We start from the raw sequence: 19,930 nt of genomic DNA on the forward strand, positions 1-19,930 counted from the left end.
TGACCCAAAACTGTGTCCCCACGGGCTGCCCCTCATCCCACAGGGTGGCCCAAGGTGCTGTGACAGCCCTGCCATGTGTCCCACCCCTGGTCCCCTCCTGGAATGGGGGATGTGAGCCCAGGAGGGGCACCCTGGGTGGGGGACCCCTCGTTCCTCTGAGAGGGGTCAGGAGCTGTGGGGGGATGAGCTCAGTTTTGGGGAGCACCCCGTCGGCTGAGGAGGCTGCAGAGGGGTTTTAGCAGGGATGGGGGGAATTCCTGTGGGATTGGGGGGTTGGGCTTGGATCCAGCAGGAGGGGTGGGTTTGGGGGTCCCTGCTCTCAGAGGAGCTGCCTCGGGGTGCACAGGGGCCTTTCCCAGTGCTGCTGACTGGGAGCTGAGTGGGAATCCCAGTGAACCAAGCTGCCCCTTCCCGGGTGGGCAGGCAAAGGCACAGCCCAGATCGGCCTGGATCAATGTTGGGCAGGTTTTCCACGTTGGGTCCTCCAGGTCTGGGCGGAAATAAAGATTTTAATTTAATTTAAATTTTATTATTTATTTCATTTTATTTTATTTTTGCCAGTCGGTGACTCGAGGGAGCATGGGGTGAGAATTAAAAGGGAGGGAAATACCCCCTGTGTCTCCATGTGTGTGTCTTTCTCAAGTCCTTTCTAATGACAGCTGAAATTCTGTAAAATAGATTTATCTATATCATAAAAATAAAAATGCTTTCTTTTTTGGGGGGGAAAGATGAGCTTGCTCTGGGGGGAGGAGGGAGCTGGCAGGGTGTGAGGGGTCTCAGCACAGCCCTTCCCCAGAACCTGTAAAGCACCTTGTGCCTGGGCCACGTTTCTGCCAGAGAAAAGGCAGCTCATCTCCTGGGGTTTCCTGCTTTTTAGAAGCTTTCTATGTATTATTCAGGTTTCCTGGGGTCAGCAGCTGCTGGGGCATCAGTGGTGAGTTGCTCTGCTGACTCCTGGACTCTGCTGGGACACCATGGGCAGGGAGGAGGCAGCAGCACGTGCCAAATTTGGAAAATAAAGTGGTTTTTTTCCCCACCCCAGACTACTGTGAAATATGACTTTTGCCACCTTTCCCTCGTCCTTCCCTGGGGGACTGGCTCCTCCTTGTGCACCTCCCTCTGCATCATCCAGCTCTCCTGGCACTGCCCTGGAGCTTCACCTCTCCTTGCACAAGCCACGAGCCTCCTCCTGGATCATCCCTTCCCTCTGGGCTGGGCTGTCCGGCTCCACCCCATGGGATTTCTCCTCGGAGGGCTTGGTCCTTGCTGTCATCCCAAAACCTGCTGAAGGTGGAGACTCCAAGGCAGGGGCACCACCAGGTGAACCCCAGGATTTGCAGATGCGCCTCGCATGGTTGATTCCCTCCAGGATCAGCTCCGAGTCCCTGCTCAGCTCAGACAAACCTCTGTCACCCCCTCAGTGTCCCCGCTGGTCAATCAGGGTGTGGTGACACCCCGGGGCAGGAGGGGCTGGGCCCCCATGAGGGGTGTACAGCCAGGTCTGGGTGTGGCCTCAGGGGAGTTATTTGGGCTCAGGGCCACCTGCCCAAACCTGTCCCGTGTCCTGCTGCTGTCCTGGAGGCCAAGGGGTCGTGCTGGGGCTGCCGGCCGGGTGTGGGGTGGTGGGCCATGGTGGTCCGCGCTGGGGGCAGTGATGGTCCATACTGGGGATACTGGGATGTGCTGGAGCTGTGGTTTGTGTTGGTCCACACTGGTCCATGCTGAGGGTGTTGGTCCGTGTTGGTCCATGCTGAGGGTGTTGGTCCATGCTGGTCCATGCTGAGGTGGTGGCCCATGGCAGGGCTCAGGCTGTGGTCCATGCTGGGGACACTGGTCCATGCTGGGGTGGTGGTCCCTGCTGGCTGCTGCTGAGCCAGAGGGCCACAGAGCAAGGAACCCAGGATGTCCCTCTGCCTGCAGCTGGGGGGCTCGGGGGTGCTCTGGTGGGTGCTCAGCAGCAGGACAGGGCTGTGCTGCCATCCCCCTGGTCGGCCTGGGCTCCTCAGCCCGGGGCAGCGGATCCAGGGATGTGCCAAACCTGGATGAGCTTGGATTAGAGAACCACAGAACATCCTGAGCTGGAAGGGACCCCCAAGGATCATCAGCCCAACTCCTGGCCCTGCACAGGACACCCCAACAATCCCACCCTGTCCCTCAGAGCATTGTCCCAACGCTCCTGGAGCTCTGGCAGCCTTGGGGCCGTGCCCACTGCCCTGGGGAGCCTGGGCAGTGCCCCAGCACCCTCTGGGGGATCCTCATGCTCACAGCCATCCCAGGGTGCTGCTCTCTGGCAGCAGGGAGAGCTGAAGTGCCTCCCCTGAACCACAGACAGGAGCCAGAGTTCCACCTGGGGGGATAAACCCAAGGATTTCTCCACACTTCACCCCAGCCCAGCAGCTGCAGCAGCTCAGGCTGGAAAGCACCCAGAGCTGCACAGCTCTGTCCCTGCACCACACAAACCCAGCCACACACCTTCCAACCACGGCAGCCAACCTGCACAGCCCTGTCCAGCCAAACACAAAACCCACACAGCAACAAAAACACTCCCCGAGCTTTGCACCACGGCAGGAAACTGCTGGGCAGCTCAGGAACCCAGAGCAGAGCAAAGCACTGCGGGAGGGGCTGAAAGCCTGGCTCTTCCCAGCTCCCAGGAACACAAGGATTGGGAGCCAGGGAAGGGCTGGAGCTGTGCCAGGGGGGTTGGGATGGATCTCAGGGAAAGGTTCTTCCCCCAGAGGGTGCTGGGGCACTGCCCAGGCTCCCCAGGGCAGTGGGCACGGCCCCAAGGCTGCCAGAGCTCCAGGAGCGTTTGGACAACGCTCTGAGGGACAGGGTGGGATTGTTGGGGTGTCCTGTGCAGGGTCAGGGGTTGGGCTGGACGGTCCCCGCGTGTCCCTTCCCGCTCGGGACGCTCCGGGGCTCGGTGCCGGTCCCCGCTGTCCCCGCCCGGCTCAGGCGCGGCTCGGGCAGCCCTGTGCGGGCAGCGGCGTCGCGGGGTCCTCGGCGCGGCTCCGGCGCTCCCAAGATGGCGGCGGGGCCGGTCCCGGCCGTGTGAGGCGGGAGCGCGTCCCGGGCCCGCCCGCGGCCCCTCCGCCCGCCCGGCCCCGCCCGGCCCCCGCGCCCCGCCGGCGGCATGCTCAGGTCCACCGGCTACTTCCGCGGCATCGACTGCCCGTTCCTCAGCGCCGGCGGGCCGGGGTCGGGCGGGGGGTGCCGCAGGCCCTACTGCCACTTTCGGCACCCCCCGGTGCCCCCCGCGCCCCGCGGGCCCTCCGGAGACCTCGGCGCGGGGATCCCGCTCGGACACGGCGCAGGTACCCCCTTCCCCCGGCCCCATCCTGCCCTTCCTCGAGCTGTGGCTCTCCCGGGTCCTGCCGCCCCTTCCCGGTTTCCCCCTCGCCCCCCAGCTCGGTCCGGCCCCCCCAGCCCCAGCCCGGTCCCCGCTGTTCTCCCCCTGCAAGGGCAGGCCCGTGCCGGGTCTCCTCCTCTCTCCTGCCACCCACCAGGGCCTGGATCCGCCTCCCCCTCCCCTGAACGCCCCCGGTGCCCCCGGGAGCGGGTGTTTCCCCGCAGCCCGTGCCCGGTGGGCTCTGGGGGCATCACCCAGCGGGGCCGATGGGACCCCCCGCGTGTGCTCAGCCCTGAGCTGTCACCTCCTGTTCCCTCCAAGGAGGGGCTGGAGGAGCTTTCCAGCCCCGTGGGCGTCTCTCGCACTATTCCCATGGCACAAAGGGCGTTATGGAGCAGCTTTCCAGGGTGTCCCGGGGCCTGGGACGAGCCCGCGTGTCCCCGGCGCGGCTGCGGGAGCTGCAGGAGCTCCGCGCTGCCCTCAGCCCGTTCTTTGTCGCTCCGGGCGCTCGGCGCTGAGGTGTCAGGGCCGAATTCCAAACCTGCTGACAGCTCCAGCTCCCGTTAGATCCCTGCAGGAGGAGCTGGAGGTGCCCGTGTCCTGACCGGTGCAGGGAGGCAGGTCCCGTGCTGGGCTGTCCTGGGGGGCTGTGCTGAGCCAGACTCCCGCTCCGAGGGGTTTGGGGGGGCACGGAGCACTGCCAGGCTTCCCAAAGGCAGCTTGGCACAACCCCCACAGTGAATCAGGGGATCACAGACTGTCCTGGGTTGGAAGGGCCTCACAAGGATCAATAGTGAATTATTGTTCTGCCTTCTCCCAGCAGCTCTTGTCATTCTCCTTACACACATTATTTGCTGCTCTGCTGATTTATTCGGAGGGAAAAGCCTGCCTTCTTCTCCCCAGAAGATCCCTGCTGGCTTTCTTTTTGTTAAAGCTTTGTTATTTCTGTCGGTTTCCTCTAAAACCTGAAGCAGAAGTTGCCAAAATGAAGCCCAGCTTGTGGGTTTTCGGGTGCTTGCTCAACTCTTTGGGTTGCTCAGAAGTTTGGAAAGGGATTAATTTTCTGTGTCTCCTGGTTACCAGATCAACTCAGCACCACCACTAGTTTAGTTTAAAATAAAAGAAGCATAAAAGTGCTGTTGCAGGCAGGTAACACATCAGAAAGACAAAGGTTTTTGCCTATTTCAGTGTTCTTTTGAATTTTAAAAGCTCCCTGGAACCCTTTAAGATGATCCTTTAGATGATATCATAATTATCCTGCAGTGTGCTATTCCTGTGCATCTTTAAATATCTGTGGAGTGTCAGCTTTGGAACCAGAATGGCTCATTTTGGTCTGTGCCGGGTGCTTGGGAACAGCTGGGGCTGGGTTTGGGTGTGGAGATGGGGAAGTGAAAACGGGTTTTCAGTGAAACCTCCTGGTGCCCCTGGAAAGTGTGTGTGGCTCCTGGAAGTGTTGGGGTAAGAGCTGAGTGTGGAGGGCAAGAAAAATCACCCCAATGTCTCGCTAGGCCTGGCCTGGATGTGTCAGAGAGCCAGGAGAAGCAGCCTGAGTGTTGGGAATAATTCCTTGGAATCGTAAGGGTTGGAAAAGACCTCCAAGATCAAGTCCAGCTGTCAATGCAGCACCTCCACCACGCTCACCACTAACCCATGTCCCCAAGGGCCACATGCACACGTTGTTTGAACACTCCAAGGGATGGTGGCTCCACCCCTGCCCTGGGCACCTGTGCCAGTGCTTATCAACCTTTTTAATTTAGAAATTTTTCCTAATATCCAACCTCATCCACTCTGTTGCAGCTCTTGGAGCAGCTCTGGCTTGTGACAGGCAAAACCTGTAGCGTGGGCCTGGTTTCTGCCACTTGTGAAAGGAGCAGGATCCCAAGGATCCCAGCCCCTGCCTCGCTCCACTCAGCCTGTTCCTGCCTCTTCCCAAAGCCTTGGCATCTCGTGCACGGCAGAGCTGTTGGAACAGGGATCTGTCCCTTCTGTCTCAGCTCAGGGTTGGGCTCCAGCCATTTTTTAATGTTGGTTCTGTGTTGACTCCCCCCTGCAGAGCTGCCTCGAGCCCTGGGGAACAACAGCACAAGGACGTGGAGCTGCTGGAGAGAGTCCAGAGGAGGCCACGGAGATGCTCCAAGGGCTGGAGCCCCTCTGCTCTGGAGCCAGGCTGGGAGAGCTGGGGGGGTTCACCTGGAGGAGAGGAGGCTCCAGGGAGACCTTGGAGTCCCTTGCAGGGCCTAAAGGGGCTCCAGGAGAGCTGGAGAGGGACTGGGGACAAGGGATGGAGGGACAGGACAAGGGGAATGGCTTCCCACTGCCAGAGGGCAGGGTTAGGTGGGATAATGGGAAGGAATTGTTGGCTGTGAGGGTGGGGACGGGCTGTCCCAGGTTTCCCAGAGCAGCTGTGGCTGCCCCTGGATCCCTGGAAGTGTCCAAGGCCAGGTTGGAGGGGGCTTGGATCAACTTGGGCTAGTGGAAGGTGTCCCTGCCCATGGCAGGGGGTGGGATGAGATGCTTTTTAAGGTCCTTTCCAACCCAAACCATTCCAGGATTCCATGATTTCAGTTGATAAATGGGAGATGAGCAATGGACCTGCTGCAATCCCTGGATTTTAGAGTGGACTCCAGCGGGTCACAGAAGGTTCCCGATTTCTGTAGGAGCAGAAGACACTCCTTGGCAGTTGCTCTGTAGGCAGTGCTTGGCTCAGCTTCACCAGCAGGATTCAGGTTGAAGTGCTCCTGTCATTTCCCTGCCTGCCTGAAGCTCCCGGTGCTTGGCAGGATCTGTAGGATTTACACTAGAGGGTGTAGTAGTCCAGCCAGAACCAGGCAACCATCTTCTGGGAGCAGGTTCCCCATCCAGCAGGACTTGCTCCCTGCCAGGGGAACTGCCTGTCTGGTTTTGAAGTAGCACTTGGGCAGGTTTGACCCATTTAATCACATCACTCGATAAATAAGCTTTAAAAGCATCGTTTTTTTGCCAAAGCAGGTGGGTCTCTACACCAAGAGCTGCAGCTCAGATCGGTGTTTTCTGGGATAGTGCCTAGAAAAAAAAAAGATAACATCTAAGGGAGCAGCCTGCTAAGCATATTGATTCCAGGCTGGGGCTGGCTTTGATGTTTGAGGATCACTGGAGGACTGGCAGGAGCCCCAAAACTCCTGGTTCAGCTTTGGAGGGTTGAAAGGAGCTTCTGAAAAGTGAGAGTGGAGCTGGCCTTGGCAGGTTGTGGAGGGAGGAGGCTGTGGGCACGGGCCAGATGGAGCAGAGAGGATGTGAAAAGAGGAATTAGGGGGATGTAGCACTGTTCCCCCTTTCTTTTGTCCCACCCTCACCATTCCAGACTTCCCAAGGCACGAAGAGTTCAGGTGTTCCTAATAGGTGATCCATATTTTTCACACAGCGCTTGTGTGCTCCCAGGCACTGGGAGAAGAGGCCTCCATGCCCATTCAGGAGCAGGAGGACTGAGTTTTCCCTGTCTGCTGCCCTCTGGATGTGTCAAACATTCCCTTTCCTTCCTTTCTGAGGGCAAGTCAGTCGATACAAAGGTGTGGAGTGAGGAGGGAGCTGTTGTGATGTGTCTGGTCTGTAGGGCACGTGTGAACTGGGGTCTGAAATGTGGGATACTTGGCATGGGAAGTCTCTTCCCATGTTTTACTGCCTGTGTGGTCACAGAATGTGGCTCCCTGGAGGCTCGTGGAAATCCCAGGCTGGCTGAGCACTGAGGAAGGGGCTGGAGCTTGTGCTGGGGGGGAATTTTCTGTGCAGGGCTGGGAACCTGGAGGTTGCAAATTCTAATCCTGACTTGGCTGAAGTGCTTTTTCCATCTGTGAGACGACTAAAACCCACCTGCTTCAGAGCAGGATGAAAAGATTATTGAATGTGTGTGAAGTGCTTTGAAAGCGGGTGGTGTAAGGAGGAGGGAAGAACTGCCTTCAGTCCTAAAAGCGTCTTTTCAAGAGCTGTAGAGGGGAAAAATAGGTCTCTCTTTAAAGTCTGGGTCCTGAGTGTGCTGAAAGACATAAAAGAGGCATAATACAGCTCTTCATAAATATCTTAAGGAAAGCAGCTCTTTGGTTTGCTGGGTTTCAGGGCTGTCAAGAAGGTGTCTGGGGTGGATGTTTGTGAACCCAGAGCAGAAACTTTTGTCCTGGTCTGGAGCTCTGAGTTCTTTTGCCTGCTCTGATCCTGGAATCCTGGAATGCCCAGAGCTGGAAGGGACCCACAAGGATCATCCAGTCCAACTCCTGCCCTGCCCAGGACACCCCAACAATCCCACCCTGTCCCTCAGAGCTTTGTCCAAACGCTCCTGGAGCTCTGGCAGCCTTGGGGCCGTGCCCACTGCCCTGGGGAGCCTGGGCAGTGCCCCAGCACCCTCTGGGGGAAGAACCTTTCCCTGAGATCCATCCCAACCCCCCTGGCACAGCTCCAGCCCTTCCCTGAGTCCCGATCCTTGTGTTCCCGGGAGCTGGGAAGAGCCAAGCTTTCAGCCCCCTCCCGCAGTGCTTTGCTCTGCTCTGGGTTCCTGAGCTGCCCAGCAGTTTCCTGCCGTGGTGCAAAGCTCGGGGGTGTTTTTGTTGCTGTGTGGGTTTTGTGTTTGGCTGGACAGGGCTGTGCAGGTTGGCTGCCGTGGTTGGAAGGTGTGTGGCTGGGTTTGTGTGGTGCAGGGACAGAGCTGTGCAGCTGTGGGTGCTTTCCAGCCTGAGCTGCTGCAGCTGCTGGGCTGGGGTGAAGTGTGGAGAAATCCTTGGGTTTATCCCCCCAGGTGGAACTGTGGCTCCATTCTGTGGTTCAGGGGAGGCACTTCAGCTCTCCCTGCTGCCAGAGAGCAGCACCATGGGATGGTTGTGAGTGTGAGGATCCCTTGGAGGGTGCTGGGGCACTGCCCAGGCTCCCCAGGGCAGTGGGCACGGCCCCAAGGCTGCCAGAGCTCCAGGAGCGTTTGGACAATGCTCTGAGGGACAGGGTGGGATTGTTGGGGTGTCCTGTGCAGGGACAGGAGTTGGGCTGATGATCCCTGTGGGTCCCTTCCAGCTCAGGAGATTCTGTGGTACTTGGTGAAAACGAAAGAGGCTCTTTAAATGTTAAACCCCAACTGTAATCCCACCCGGCCCATGTGTCTGTGTGGGATCAGGGCCATTGTTGGGTTCCTCACACAGCACTTTCCTGAGGGGCTGTGCTGGGTTTGGTGGGAGCAGCCTCAGCTCAGTCTGGGATTGCCCTTCTCTGACTGCCATTTGCAGTGCAGCTCCCTTCCACGTGTAGAAAGGATGACAAAAAGGGTCTTTCCAGATGCATTTTCCTCCCTGTAGTTGATGTTGTTCAAGATCAGCTCAGGAAAGAGCTTTTATTCCTGTGTTTGCTACAGGGACACTGAGGAGAAATGGAAACCCATGAACTGCTCTCAGTGTCACCCCTGAGAGAGGAAAGAGGGGGTTTAGTGTTGGGTCCTCCACCCCATGGACTCTGCGTGGGGGCATTAATTCTGCTTTTTGTGTTTAGGACAGTAATTACCAAACTGTCACCAGTGCATTTTATTTTTAACTGAAGTTTTGAAATGAAGACTGAAAAACCAATTGGTGGTAAGGTCAGGACGTGTCTTTTCACGCCGTGGCTCCCCAGCAGTGTGGGATTTGTGGTCACTGAAGTGTCCCAGCAGTTTCCTGTGGGTGGGCAGGGGCAGCTGGGTGATGTGCCAGGATTTTGGGCTGGGCTGACAGGACACTTGGCTTTTTGCTCTTTCTGTGGCTGTGGGGAGGTTGAGCCCCAGGTCAGAGTCTCCCCACGTGGCACTTCCTTGCTCCAGTTGAAAAGCAGGAGGTGGGAGCAAATCTCCATCAAAGCAGCAGGGTTTTGGAGGCTGGAGGTGCAGCCCCTGCCCGGTGCTGGGGCACTGGAGTTGTGCCCGTGCTGGGGAAGCTCCCACAGGAGCCCTTCGTCTGCTCCCACAGGATCCCTCTCCACTGTGGAATATCTTTCGAACACTTCCTCTGATCGATTTATTTATTTATTTATTTATCTATTTATCTATCTATCTATCTATTTATTTATTTATTTATTTATTTATTTATTTTAATCTCCAGCCAAGCCCTGCCACGCTGCGCTAATGGGAAGCACGATTCCCTAATCCAGGGTTTCCCAGCCCACGTTCCGGCGCTGGGCGAGGCTGGCGGCGCCAGGGCGGGCTTTGGGCAGGCGCTGACAGGCACGGCCAGGCCGTGTGTCCCTGCCCGGCCGTGTGTCCCTGCCCTGCAGCCTCCTGCCCTGCTGGCACAGCCGGGGCTGCGGGGCTGGAGAGGTGACGGGGGTGTTGGGATGGGGGGATGGATGTCGGGGAACCCCCCGCACGCAGCCACTCGTGGGGCCCACACCGAGCCCAAAGCCACGTGTGCAGCTGGGGAGCGGGGAAAGCAGGTCAGGAACTCCCCCGGGGTGATGGGAGCAGCTCTAGGAAAGAGGAACCTGGTCAGAAAGCCCCCGCAGACACTCAGAGCCCGAGCGAGCCGGCAGTGAGGGAGGGTGAAGGCGGGACTCGGTCGCCACGTCCTGCCCCAAGTCTCTCCCCCACGAGGTGCAGTGTCAGCACTCGGGCAGCGTGGGGAGCCTCCAGCCCTTGCCGGGGTGTCTCGGCAGCACCAGGCAGGGCCGGCATGAACAAATACCTGCAGTGTTTGTTGAGCACGGGGAGCTCAGGTAACTCTTCTTGGCGTTTTTGGCACGGGGAACTCGTGTTTCGGGGAAGGAGCCGCGGGAGAGAAGCTGCTTCTCCAGGGAAGCTTTCACGTGGTGCCATTCATTGAATGGCCCGGGGTCCTCAGGCTCCTGCCCCTGGAACAGATGGACTGTGCCGACAGCTCAGCTCGCCTTGGGGGGATTTGGTTGCCCGAGGGTTTTCATTTCCCTGCGGATCTCGGGTTTTTATTGCAGAGGGGATTGTGCTGAGGGTGTCGGCATCGCTGGGGAAAAGCTGTGCAGCTGCAGGTGTCCCAGTCCTAAAGGAGCTGCAAAGTTTTAATTCCGGCTTTTGAGTTGTGCAAAGCCAGGCAGGTTTCAAAACCAGCTTAAGTTTTCCTTTTAACCCTTCATAAATCACAGCTGAAGTTGTTTTTTTTTTAATGTAATACAGTTTGAAAGGTGCTTTTCTTTAACTTTTGACTTTGTGTTTCAAGGTGTCCAGTTGTGACTGTATTGAAATAGTTGGGTTTTAGGTTTTTTTTCACCCTGAAATAGTTAAAGAAACAAGACAGGTGTCAAGCAGATAACTTATCTTGAGCACACCAGAGAAAGGCTGGAAAATTAAAGCACTGGTGGGTGTAGCTGCTTTTGACTATGCTGGTCAAAGTAAGTTTTCAAGGTGGAGTTGAATAGAGAGAAGACACCAGATAACTTAAAAAAAAGAAATATTTAAGTATTTCTTCTCATTCTTTTTAAAGAAGACTTGCTCTGCTAATGCTCTGCTAATCAGATTTTGGAGCAGATCCTTAGTTTTATCCAGCAGTTACACAGGGGATGTGGAAGTGTTTCCATGTCTTTTTCTCAAAAACAGGAAAAGCAAGTCTCTCAATTTCTTTTTTTTTTTTTTCCCCAACAATTGCAACTTTTCTTGTATTTTGAGAAATAACTTTAAATCTGGGATGAGAGGGAGAATGGAAAGATCTCCAAAGAATCCAGACATTGAATATCCAGATTAACATCTCATGGATTTTCAAACAGTGAGGTGACAGGGTCGGGGTGGATTTCGGGTGCCAGCCTTTGCTCTCTGGCAGATGCACCAGTTCTGGTTCCCAGTTCTTTCCTAAGCTATGGGAGAAATGTGCCAGTGGAGTGATTCCCTCTTAGGAGAGAGAACATTCCATTTCTCACAGGCCTCGATGTTCTTTGCCAGCCGCTGTTTCCCACCGGAGCGAGTGGGACTGTCAGTGCTGGTGAGGGAGGGATGGAGATGATGGTTTGGGATGGAGATGATGGTTTGGGGTGGGATGGAGATGATGGTTTGGGGTGGGACGGAGATGATGGTTTGGGGTGGGACGGAGATGATGGTTTGGGGTGGGATGGAGATGATGGTTTGGGGTGGGATGGAGATGATGGTTTGGGGTGGGATGGAGATGGTGGTTTGGTGTTGGCCAGACCATCCTGTGGCAGCTTTTCCATCCCTGGATGTACCTGGTGGGGCTGTGGGAGGCAGTGACAGTCCCAGCTGCCCTCCAGGATGTCTCTGAGGCCATGGACAGGGTGAAGCTGCCACGTTCAGTGGCTTGAGGACCTTTTAGATGTTTGTCTGGCTGTGCCAGAGGCAAAATTGCCCAAAGTTGTGTTTTCTTGAATAAAATGGGGAGGTGTGTGCTGTGTCCTGGCGTGTTGGTGCCTGAGCTGCCCTGTGGGATGTGCCCTGACATTCACCTGCCGAAGGGGTTTCCCACGGAGTCACTTGGGAAGGACACGGCCCAGCTGGAGCTGTTCCCTGCTGGAATGAACCCACTCAGCAGGTCTGTGTCTCAGGAGAGCTGGAGAGGGACTTGGGACAAGGGCCTGGAGGGACAGGGCAAGGGGGAATGGCTTCCCACTGCCAGAGGGGAGGGTTGGATGGGATATTGGGAAGGAATTGTTCCCTGTGAGGGTGGGGAGGCCCTGGCACAGATTTCCCAGAGCAGCTGTAGCTGCCCCATCCCTGGAAGTGTCCAAGGCCGGGTTGGACGGGGCTTGGAGCCACCTGGGCTGGTGGAAGGTGTCCCTGCCCATGGCAGGGGGTGGCACTGGATGGGCTTTAATGTCCCTTCCAACCCAAACCATTCCATGATTCCCCCCCAGCAGGAGGCTGGGATGGCTGAGCTGAGAAAACAGCCTGTGGATGGTACAGGGGGGATGTCTGACTGCTCTTGTCCCTTGGTGTGACCCCCCCCCCTCCCTGTGCTGCTTGTGGCACCTCTGGGAACCCCCTGCTCAGCCCACGGGCTCAGGTGGCACCGTTGGCAGCAACAGCACCTGGAGAAACCAGCCCTGGCCGAGAGCGGGGTTAAAAATACCCCGTGAGAGATGACTGTTCAGCTTTTTTTCAGCCTTTCTTTTCTCATATTTGAGTCCCTTTTTCCACTAAAGAAATGACTGTAGAGGTTCATGATGTACTTTGATGCTGTGGCATTAAAACACCTCCCTTGGAGTAACAAATCCGAGGAGTGGGGTTCATAGGGACCTCTCAAACCTTGCTTCCTGATGTCTCTTGGTCAGCACAAGGCTATCTCTGCTTGTAATATTTAATTTTAAGAATTAAATTTACTACTTAAAAAGAGAAAGAAGGGGCAAAACAAATTCTTAGGACTAAAGGTTATATTTAAAGTTGAAGAAACATTTCTCTTAGCTCCCCTTCCCTGCCCTCCTAACCCATTTCCTCTGGACAATTACTTGAAATGTACTATTTGAAATCTCAGCATTAATTATTTCCAAGTGGTTGCATATTATTGTTAAATTAATTGTTGGAAATTTGCTTTGGGTACTGGCAAATGAGCTTTGTGCCAAGAGCTGCCATTTCTTTGGCACTCTTTAGTTCTGAAGAGGAACAGAACTCAGCCTTGCTGGTAAAGCCTTTCTGAAACATTTTGTTCTGGAGGAGCCACTGTCTCTTCTGTGAAGCGTTAAATGAAAAGCATGAAATACTTTTCCAGTGGTGCTAATTTTTGTGTAATTGCAGAGGTTGTCCATTTGCTGAGTGCTGGCACAGTAAACACAGGGAGCTGTTAAACCAACAAAGCTCTTCCGATGACGTGAAATAAAAATGCCTTTTTTTTTCTCCCCCTCTCCAAAGAGTCTCCAAACAGCTTTTACCTTCCCCACCTCCCCATGAATGCAGCTTTTGTTGCCAGCTGCAGGTGACCCAGGGAAATGGGTGACTTTGGCAGTGGCAGGTCTTGAAAATCACAGGATCACGGAATCTTTGAGGCTGGAAAAGACCCTTGAGGTCACCAAGTCCAGCAGTCAACCCGCACCAGCACCACGGCCACCACTGACCCCTGTCCCCAAGGGCCACCCCCATGTGTTTTTTGAACACTCCCAGGGATGGTGACTCCACCACTGCCCTGGGCAGCCTGTGCCAGTGCTTTACAACCCTTTCTGTGAAAACATTTTTCCAAATATCCAACCTACACCTCCCCTGGCACAGCTTGGGGTTGTTCCCTCTCATCCTGTCCCTTGTTCCCTGGCAGCAGAGCCCGACCTCCCCCTCGGCTCCCCCCTCCTGTCAGGGAGTTGCAGAGCCAGAAGGTCCCCCCTGAGCCTCCTTTTCTCCAGGCTGAGCCCCCCCAGCTCCCTCAGCTGCTCCTGCTGCTCCAACCCCTTCCCCAGCTCCGTTCCCTTCCCTGGACACGCTCCAGCCCCTCCATGTCCTTCTCGTCATAAAATATTGTCAAGAAATGTTCGATGTCTTTTGGCCTGTGCTGGTCCCTCTGCAGCTTGACCAGCAAAGCCTTTTGTTTTGAATTCTTAATTGCTGTAAATTTGCAAGTTTCTAATTTTTGCCACCTTTCTGTCTGGCAGCAGCAGCTCAGCAGCTCTGTCAGGTCTGGAAGGGAGGTGGTTGGTTGTCACTCAGTTGCCCAGAGCAGCCGTGGCTGCCCCATCCCTGGAAGTGTCCAAGGCCAGGTTGGACGGAGCTTGGAGCAACCTGGTCTGGTGGAAGGTGTCCCTGCCCATGGCAGGGGGTGGAATGAGATGAGCTTTAAGGTCCCTTCCAACCCAAAGCATTCCATGATTCTGTGTCCCACATTCTGCCCCCGCAGGTTTGCACTGACCAGCCCCCGTCACACATTTGGCTTTTCTGTATTTAAAGCATCTCAGGTATGTGTTGTGGTGGGTGCTGGAGGAAGAAAAAAGGGACATCTTTTTCTCCAGAATGATTCACTGTAGAGTAAGTTTTACCATCACACTGCTGACCTTGTCCTCCCATTCTTCTCTAATGTCAGCTTTGTTTACTGCCCGTGCCTGTTGCCCAAACTAGAAGGACCAGGGAGGAGCTGCTGGATTAGAGAAGCTCTGTAATAACCAGCTCCACCTCAGAACTGAGGCCTTGTGTCCCACAACCAACACAGCAGTAACCAGCAAAAAGTGCAGCCAGCCCTGTGTTTTTGTCAGAATCTTGTTTTGTGCTCCACATTCTCTGTGCTGAAGGGGCTGATTTGAGCACAGCTCAGTTTGATGTGCTCTGAAGTATTGCTGGGTTAAAGAAAACCTTCACTGAGCTCCTGTGGAAATTAGTAATGACTTGTTTTGTGCAGTGTTGGTGGTAACTTCACCTCTGTTTGTCTTAGGAGGGTTATTTCGTATGTCTGAGGTACGTTAATTTATTAAAATAGTTTGTACTTTAAAGAGTGCCCTGATGGCAGTTTTCACAGTCCTGTCAGGGGTTGGCATCTCAGGTCTCATTATCTTGTGATTCCCAAAGGACAGTGTGGACTCTCTTTTACAGAATCCCACAGAACATCCTGAGCTGGAAGGGACCCACAAGGATCATCTGATCCAAGCCTTGGCCCTGCCCAGGACACCCCAACAATGCCACCCTGTCCCTCAGAGCATTGTCCAAACCCTCCTGGAGCTCTGGCAGCCTTGGGGCCGTGCCCACTGCCCTGGGGAGCCTGGGCAGTGCCCCAGCACCCTCTGGGGGAAGAACCTTTCCCTGAGATCCATCCCAACCCCCCTGGCACAACTTCATGTAAAACATCCCTCCAAAAAGCGTTATTTCAATACATGGTGCCTCTCCCTCCTTTGGCTCCAGCAGGAACTGCAGACATCTCTCACATCACAGCAGCAAACCTGGTGCAGTTCATCCTGTATTTAATCTCCCTTCACATCCTGAGTGTCCAGATCAGTGAAATGAAGAGGAATAAAAGCAAAAGGTGAACAGACTCCTTTGAGTCTGGGATCCCAGTGGTACAAAGGGGGTGTGTGGGTGGATCTGGGCTTGGGCACCGAGAGATCCTTCCCTCTCCTGGGTTCCTGGGAGTGTAATTAGACAGGTCTGATTTGAGATAGCAGGTTGATTTCTCTGACTTTGGAGGCTCGATGGCTCTCTCTGTTTGTGTGTTTATATAAATAAACCCCCCTCCTGCATTATCTGCAAATGCACCGTGGCCAGAGGTGCTGGTGCTGATGAGCTTCGTGGAGCCACTTAGAGAGTCTTTCATGGCCAGGCAGCCTTTGATCAGCAGTGCTGGGGGATCCATCAGGCCTCCTCCACTCCTCCACAAGAGCTCTTTCCTGGCCCATCTCTTGTCCAGAGGTTGTAATGTGTGTTTTCATCTCCTCGTTCCCCCGACACAAAACGTGCCATTAGTTTTGTCCTGCAGATGAACAGCAGAGGCTCAGACACCAGGTCTGTGCTTGGCTTGTCTTCTGCTTTACCTGATCCTGATACATTTAAAACAGTTTGGTTTTCTGCATGGACAAGATGCCTTTTGTGTAGTTTGGGTTTGGTTTTGTCTCGTTTTGACAAGTCTTTAGATGCAGACTCTGTGTTCTCTCCTTACAGGGCACCTCATACTCGGGTGTGCACACACTGCCAGGCTTTCAGCTCTTCCCTTGAAATGTCTGTGCTAAATTTTAGGTCTCAGTCTTGATTCAGAGGGTAATAACTGACTCCTCAGCTGGTCTTCTCTGCCCCCATGGAGCTGATGTTTCACAGAGTGGTGAGAGATGAGGAGTTGGGTATGGAGGGCTCTCTGCTCCTTATCAGCTCTTAGGCTGGTATTAATACGTAATAATTCTGATAATCTGGACCTACACTCACCTTGATGCTGCTGTTCTTTGCATCTGGGTTTGCTCGTGGTTTTTCCTTGTTACCTTCATTTCTCCCTGGTTTCTAACAGGGCTCTGGAATCAGCCTGTCCCGTGTCCACTGCTCTGGTTTGCCACCTCCTCCCTCCCTCTCCTCCTGTGTGTGAGCTGTGCTGGGTGTCAGAAAGGGGAAGGGCACACACTGGGTTTGGAAATGCTCCTTGTGTCATCACTAAAGCTCTTTGCAACAGCTGGAAGGGAACTGGTTGTAGAAATACCCCCTTGTTCCTCCTTCCCCACGTTCCTGGCTCTGAGCACGGCTCTGACAGTCCCTCTGAAGGTGGTGACATCACACTGTGATTGCCCAGAGTCCCTGTTCAATCAGGAGCTAATTGGTTTGGAAAGAAACTTGGCAAACCCAAGGGGGTAAAAAGTATTTTCTGAAACCACTGCCTTTGTTTTAACCTCTCTTACTCTGCTTCCTCAGGGGCCAGTTCTACCAACTGCTAGACAGGTTCTTGTTACCAAAGGAAACTGTGCATGTGTGGATCCTCTCTCAAAAAAACCCAAACCCACCCCCAAAAAACCCAAAACAACCCCCTCCAAACCCTCAGTCTTGTGGGAATGGGAGAAACGGCTCCTTTAACACTTTCTGACTTACAAGAAATTCTGTCATCCCTCTTAAAAGCCCGAGAGGATTTTTATGTTCTGTCTTTTATCTCTCTGCCTATTGTTTGGTTCTTCTGCATATCCATGTTGGAAAGGCAGTTTTACTGCTGTCCTTGTAGGAAAGAACAAAAGGCTCCTCTGGGATATTGGCATCCAGAGGCACTCTGATAAAACAAGGATTGAAAACAGTTCAGAGTCAAGAAGCAGCTGTTAATGTACCTGTAGCTTCTGTCAGCTTGCTAAACGTGGTTTTTATAAGAATCATGGAATGGTTTGGGTTGGAAGGGACCTTAAAGCTCATCCAGCCCCACTCCTTTTCACCATGAGTGGGAAAGGAGAGTCTGGGCTGGTGGCAGAGCATTTCTGGTTGGAACAACTGCTCCTGTGTCCTTTGGAAGGTGAACGTTACAGGATGAGCTGGAATGGACTTTCCAGTCGGGAAGTTGTCCCTTGGGCAGGTTCCTTTGGCATTTCCACGTGGTTCCAGAGGGTGGATCATCACCAGAACCTCTCCTGTAGAGCTGTGCAGTGTGGCCAAAGCACATCCTCAGGACCTGTGTGGAAGGGGGAGCATCAGAAAAGGGGCAGGTTCTGGTGTTCAGTGTTCCCGTTTGGAGGTTGTTCCGTGGGGTTGAGTTGTGCCTGTTGAGGTTTTTCCTCACCAAATAAGACTGGTTTTCCTGCAGCTGCCGTGAGGAACTTTGAGATTTGAGGAATCTTGGAGGCTTTTGGTGGACTCTGGGCATTGGCATTGAGAAGTGAGAACCTGATCCAGAGTTTCTTGCTGGAATCCTCTTTCCACCCTGGTTGCTCCCTTGAACTAAGCAGATAATTCAGTGCACACTCAGCTCCTCCTGAGCCTAATACTGTGATTATTCTTTGGTGCCCTGAAGAATATTTAGTTTATACAGATTTCCATGAGCAGTAAAAGCCCTTTGTTAATGGATCTTTAATCCTGAGAGTAGTTTGTGCTGTCTGGTCTAGTCTAGGCCCGAGAACATCTCTGGTGGCTTTTGGTATCCAATGTTTATTTATTCTGTGGTGCTTTTGGTTGTCCTGCAAGGTTGGGTTTTGATAAGAGCAGCCCTTACAAAGACCTCTTTTGGATTTTCTGCTAAAGAAAATTTTACTTGAATTGCTGGCAGTAAATGATGTTTAATTCCTTTTCTACAGAGCGAGGATATGATCCCTACAACCCAGAGCTTCCCAGGGCCTCGCTGGAGACGGAGGATGGCACCCTGGCTGATCTTACAGACGTGACACCCGGAATTCTGGAGCTGGAGCTGGTCAACAAGGCCATCGAAGCTGTGAAAAATGAGGTGGAGAGAGAGCAGAAGAAATACGAGGAGCTGCTGGAAACCACGAAGGAGTTTGGTGCCTCAGAGGGCTCCTCACTCCTCTCAAACCCGCCCGTGTCGGCTGCTGGGACTCAGAATGATTCCTTTGCCTCCTTGGAGTACAATCCAGGGAGCTACAACTTCAACAATAACTCAGACTACAACCCCACCCCTCTCACTGCTGCTGGCCGCTCGAGTAAATACACTCTGGACTCCTCCCGATCCAAAGGGAGCGCTCTGGAATATATTCCCAAGGCTGTGGTGCAGAGTAAAAAATACAGCAGCACTGTCACCAACAACAAGTACGTGATCGATGACTCCAAACCTTCCACAGACTTGGAATACGACCCCCTTTCCAATTACTCAGCCAGGCTTTTGAGCAAAGCCACGACCAAGGAGCCCAAGGGGTCCAAGAGGGAAAGGGTGGCTGATTATGAGGAATCCTACTCTCCCTCACGGAAGAAGCTCTGTGAAGACCCCGATGACTTCGAGGTGTTTGCCAGGTTCTCCTCCTCCGAGGATGAGGCTGATGTGGAATGTAAAACAGCTTCTGGTAGTTCACCATCCAAAGCTGGTTCTGAGAGTGAGTCAAACGAGCTCTCCAGCAAAGAGCTGAGCACCAAACTGGATGGCAAATCCCAGGCACAGCGTGGCAGGGAGGACCCTCCAAGCTCACAGAAAAACCTTGCCAAAAACTTGCCAGACAAGAACACAAAAGCTGTGAAATTGTGCTCTGGTAAGAACAGCCAGGAGGCTGAAAATAAAAGCAAAGACTCAAAAGACAAAACAAAAAAGAAGAAATCAGACCTTAGTAAGACACCAGGCCCCGGTGAGGCCGGGAAGAAGGAGAAGAGTAAAAATACAGAAAAAGGCAAAGTGCTCAAGAAAGAAGAAAAATTGAAAACCAAGAATGAAGAGAAAAACTGCAAAGATAAAAGTGTCAAAGTGAAAACAGATGGGAACTTAAAGAAACCTGAAAAGCAGAAGTCAGAAAGAGCGGATGGGCTCAAGAAAGAAAAATCCAAGTCCAGCAGCAGCAGCTCAGGAAAAAGCAAGAGCGAGGGTGTGAGCAAGGGCTCCAGCACAGAGAAAGGGGGGAGCAGCAAGAAGGACTCCCAGAGCAAATCAGGGGACGTGAAAAACGGGAAGGAAACCTCAGGCCGGAAAAACAAGGAGAAAGGGACCAAGACTGCGGGAGTGGAGAGGAAGAAAGAAAAGGTCGGTCCTGCGGGAAAAGGGGAGGCCAAGAAGGGCCGGAAGCAGCGGAGTTTGAGCCACGTGGACCTGTTTGGGGACGAGAGCGGGGAGGACGAGGCCGAGGGCCGACCTTTGGCGTCCTCCCTGCGCGCCCTGAGCTCGGACTCGGACGGGGGCGACTCCGGCTCGGCCTCGGAGAGCAACAGGGAGAGGACACGGAAAGCCAAGCGCTCCAGGCTGTCCAGGTCCTCCTCATCTTCCTCCACGTCCGATGACATTGACTATTCCATCCTGGAGAAGGACGTGGACTTCGAGTCAGACCCCATGGAGGAGTGTCTCAGGATTTTTAACGAGTCCACAGATGTGAAGACCGAAGACAAGGGAAGGCTGGGGAAGCAGGTAATGCTGGGTTGGGGTGGTGGGTTCTCCACCCTCCAGAGGTGGAAGGGTTCTGGTTTAATTTGGTGGTGCTGCTCATTTCAAGTACCTGAAGGGCTGGAAGAATCTCGTCCTTGTCACGGCTGAGTGCTTGGAAGAGTTTGCACCTGAATTTACCTGCTGGGAAATGTAAGGATCCGGTTCCCTTTTGTGGGGAACAGCCTTTAGCTGTCAGGGGTATCAG

The 19,930-nt window shown here is 54.1% G+C and overlaps 1 protein-coding gene and 1 long non-coding RNA gene across 4 annotated transcripts in view; one reads left to right on the top strand and one right to left on the bottom strand.

Moving 5' to 3' along the window:
• Positions 1-541: 541 nt before the first annotated feature.
• Positions 542-2,132, bottom strand: LOC113977170. The gene is made up of 2 exons (XR_003537276.1): positions 811-2,132; positions 542-667 (listed from the first exon to the last, which is right to left on the bottom strand). It is a non-coding gene; the product is annotated as an uncharacterized LOC113977170 (long non-coding RNA).
• Positions 2,133-3,094: 962 nt separating this feature from the next.
• Positions 3,095-19,930, top strand: part of REXO1 (RNA exonuclease 1 homolog) — a 45,243-nt gene continuing 28,407 nt past the window's right edge. The window contains exons 1-2 of one of the 3 annotated variants that reach the window (XM_027703059.1): positions 3,095-3,314; positions 17,948-19,707. In XM_027703059.1, coding sequence (XP_027558860.1) covers positions 3,134-3,314; positions 17,948-19,707 — 1,941 coding nt within the window. In that variant the 5' untranslated portion in view covers positions 3,095-3,133. Of the gene's footprint in view, positions 3,315-9,971; positions 10,040-17,947; positions 19,708-19,930 lie in introns of those variants that run through there. The other 2 variants (XM_027703057.1, XM_027703058.1) reach the window with 2 other exon arrangements.

Source organism: Neopelma chrysocephalum, unplaced genomic scaffold, assembly GCF_003984885.1.
Source record: "Neopelma chrysocephalum unplaced genomic scaffold, ASM398488v2 Primary Assembly neopelma1_201, whole genome shotgun sequence".
In the NCBI taxonomy this organism is placed as follows: domain Eukaryota; kingdom Metazoa; phylum Chordata; class Aves; order Passeriformes; family Pipridae; genus Neopelma; species Neopelma chrysocephalum.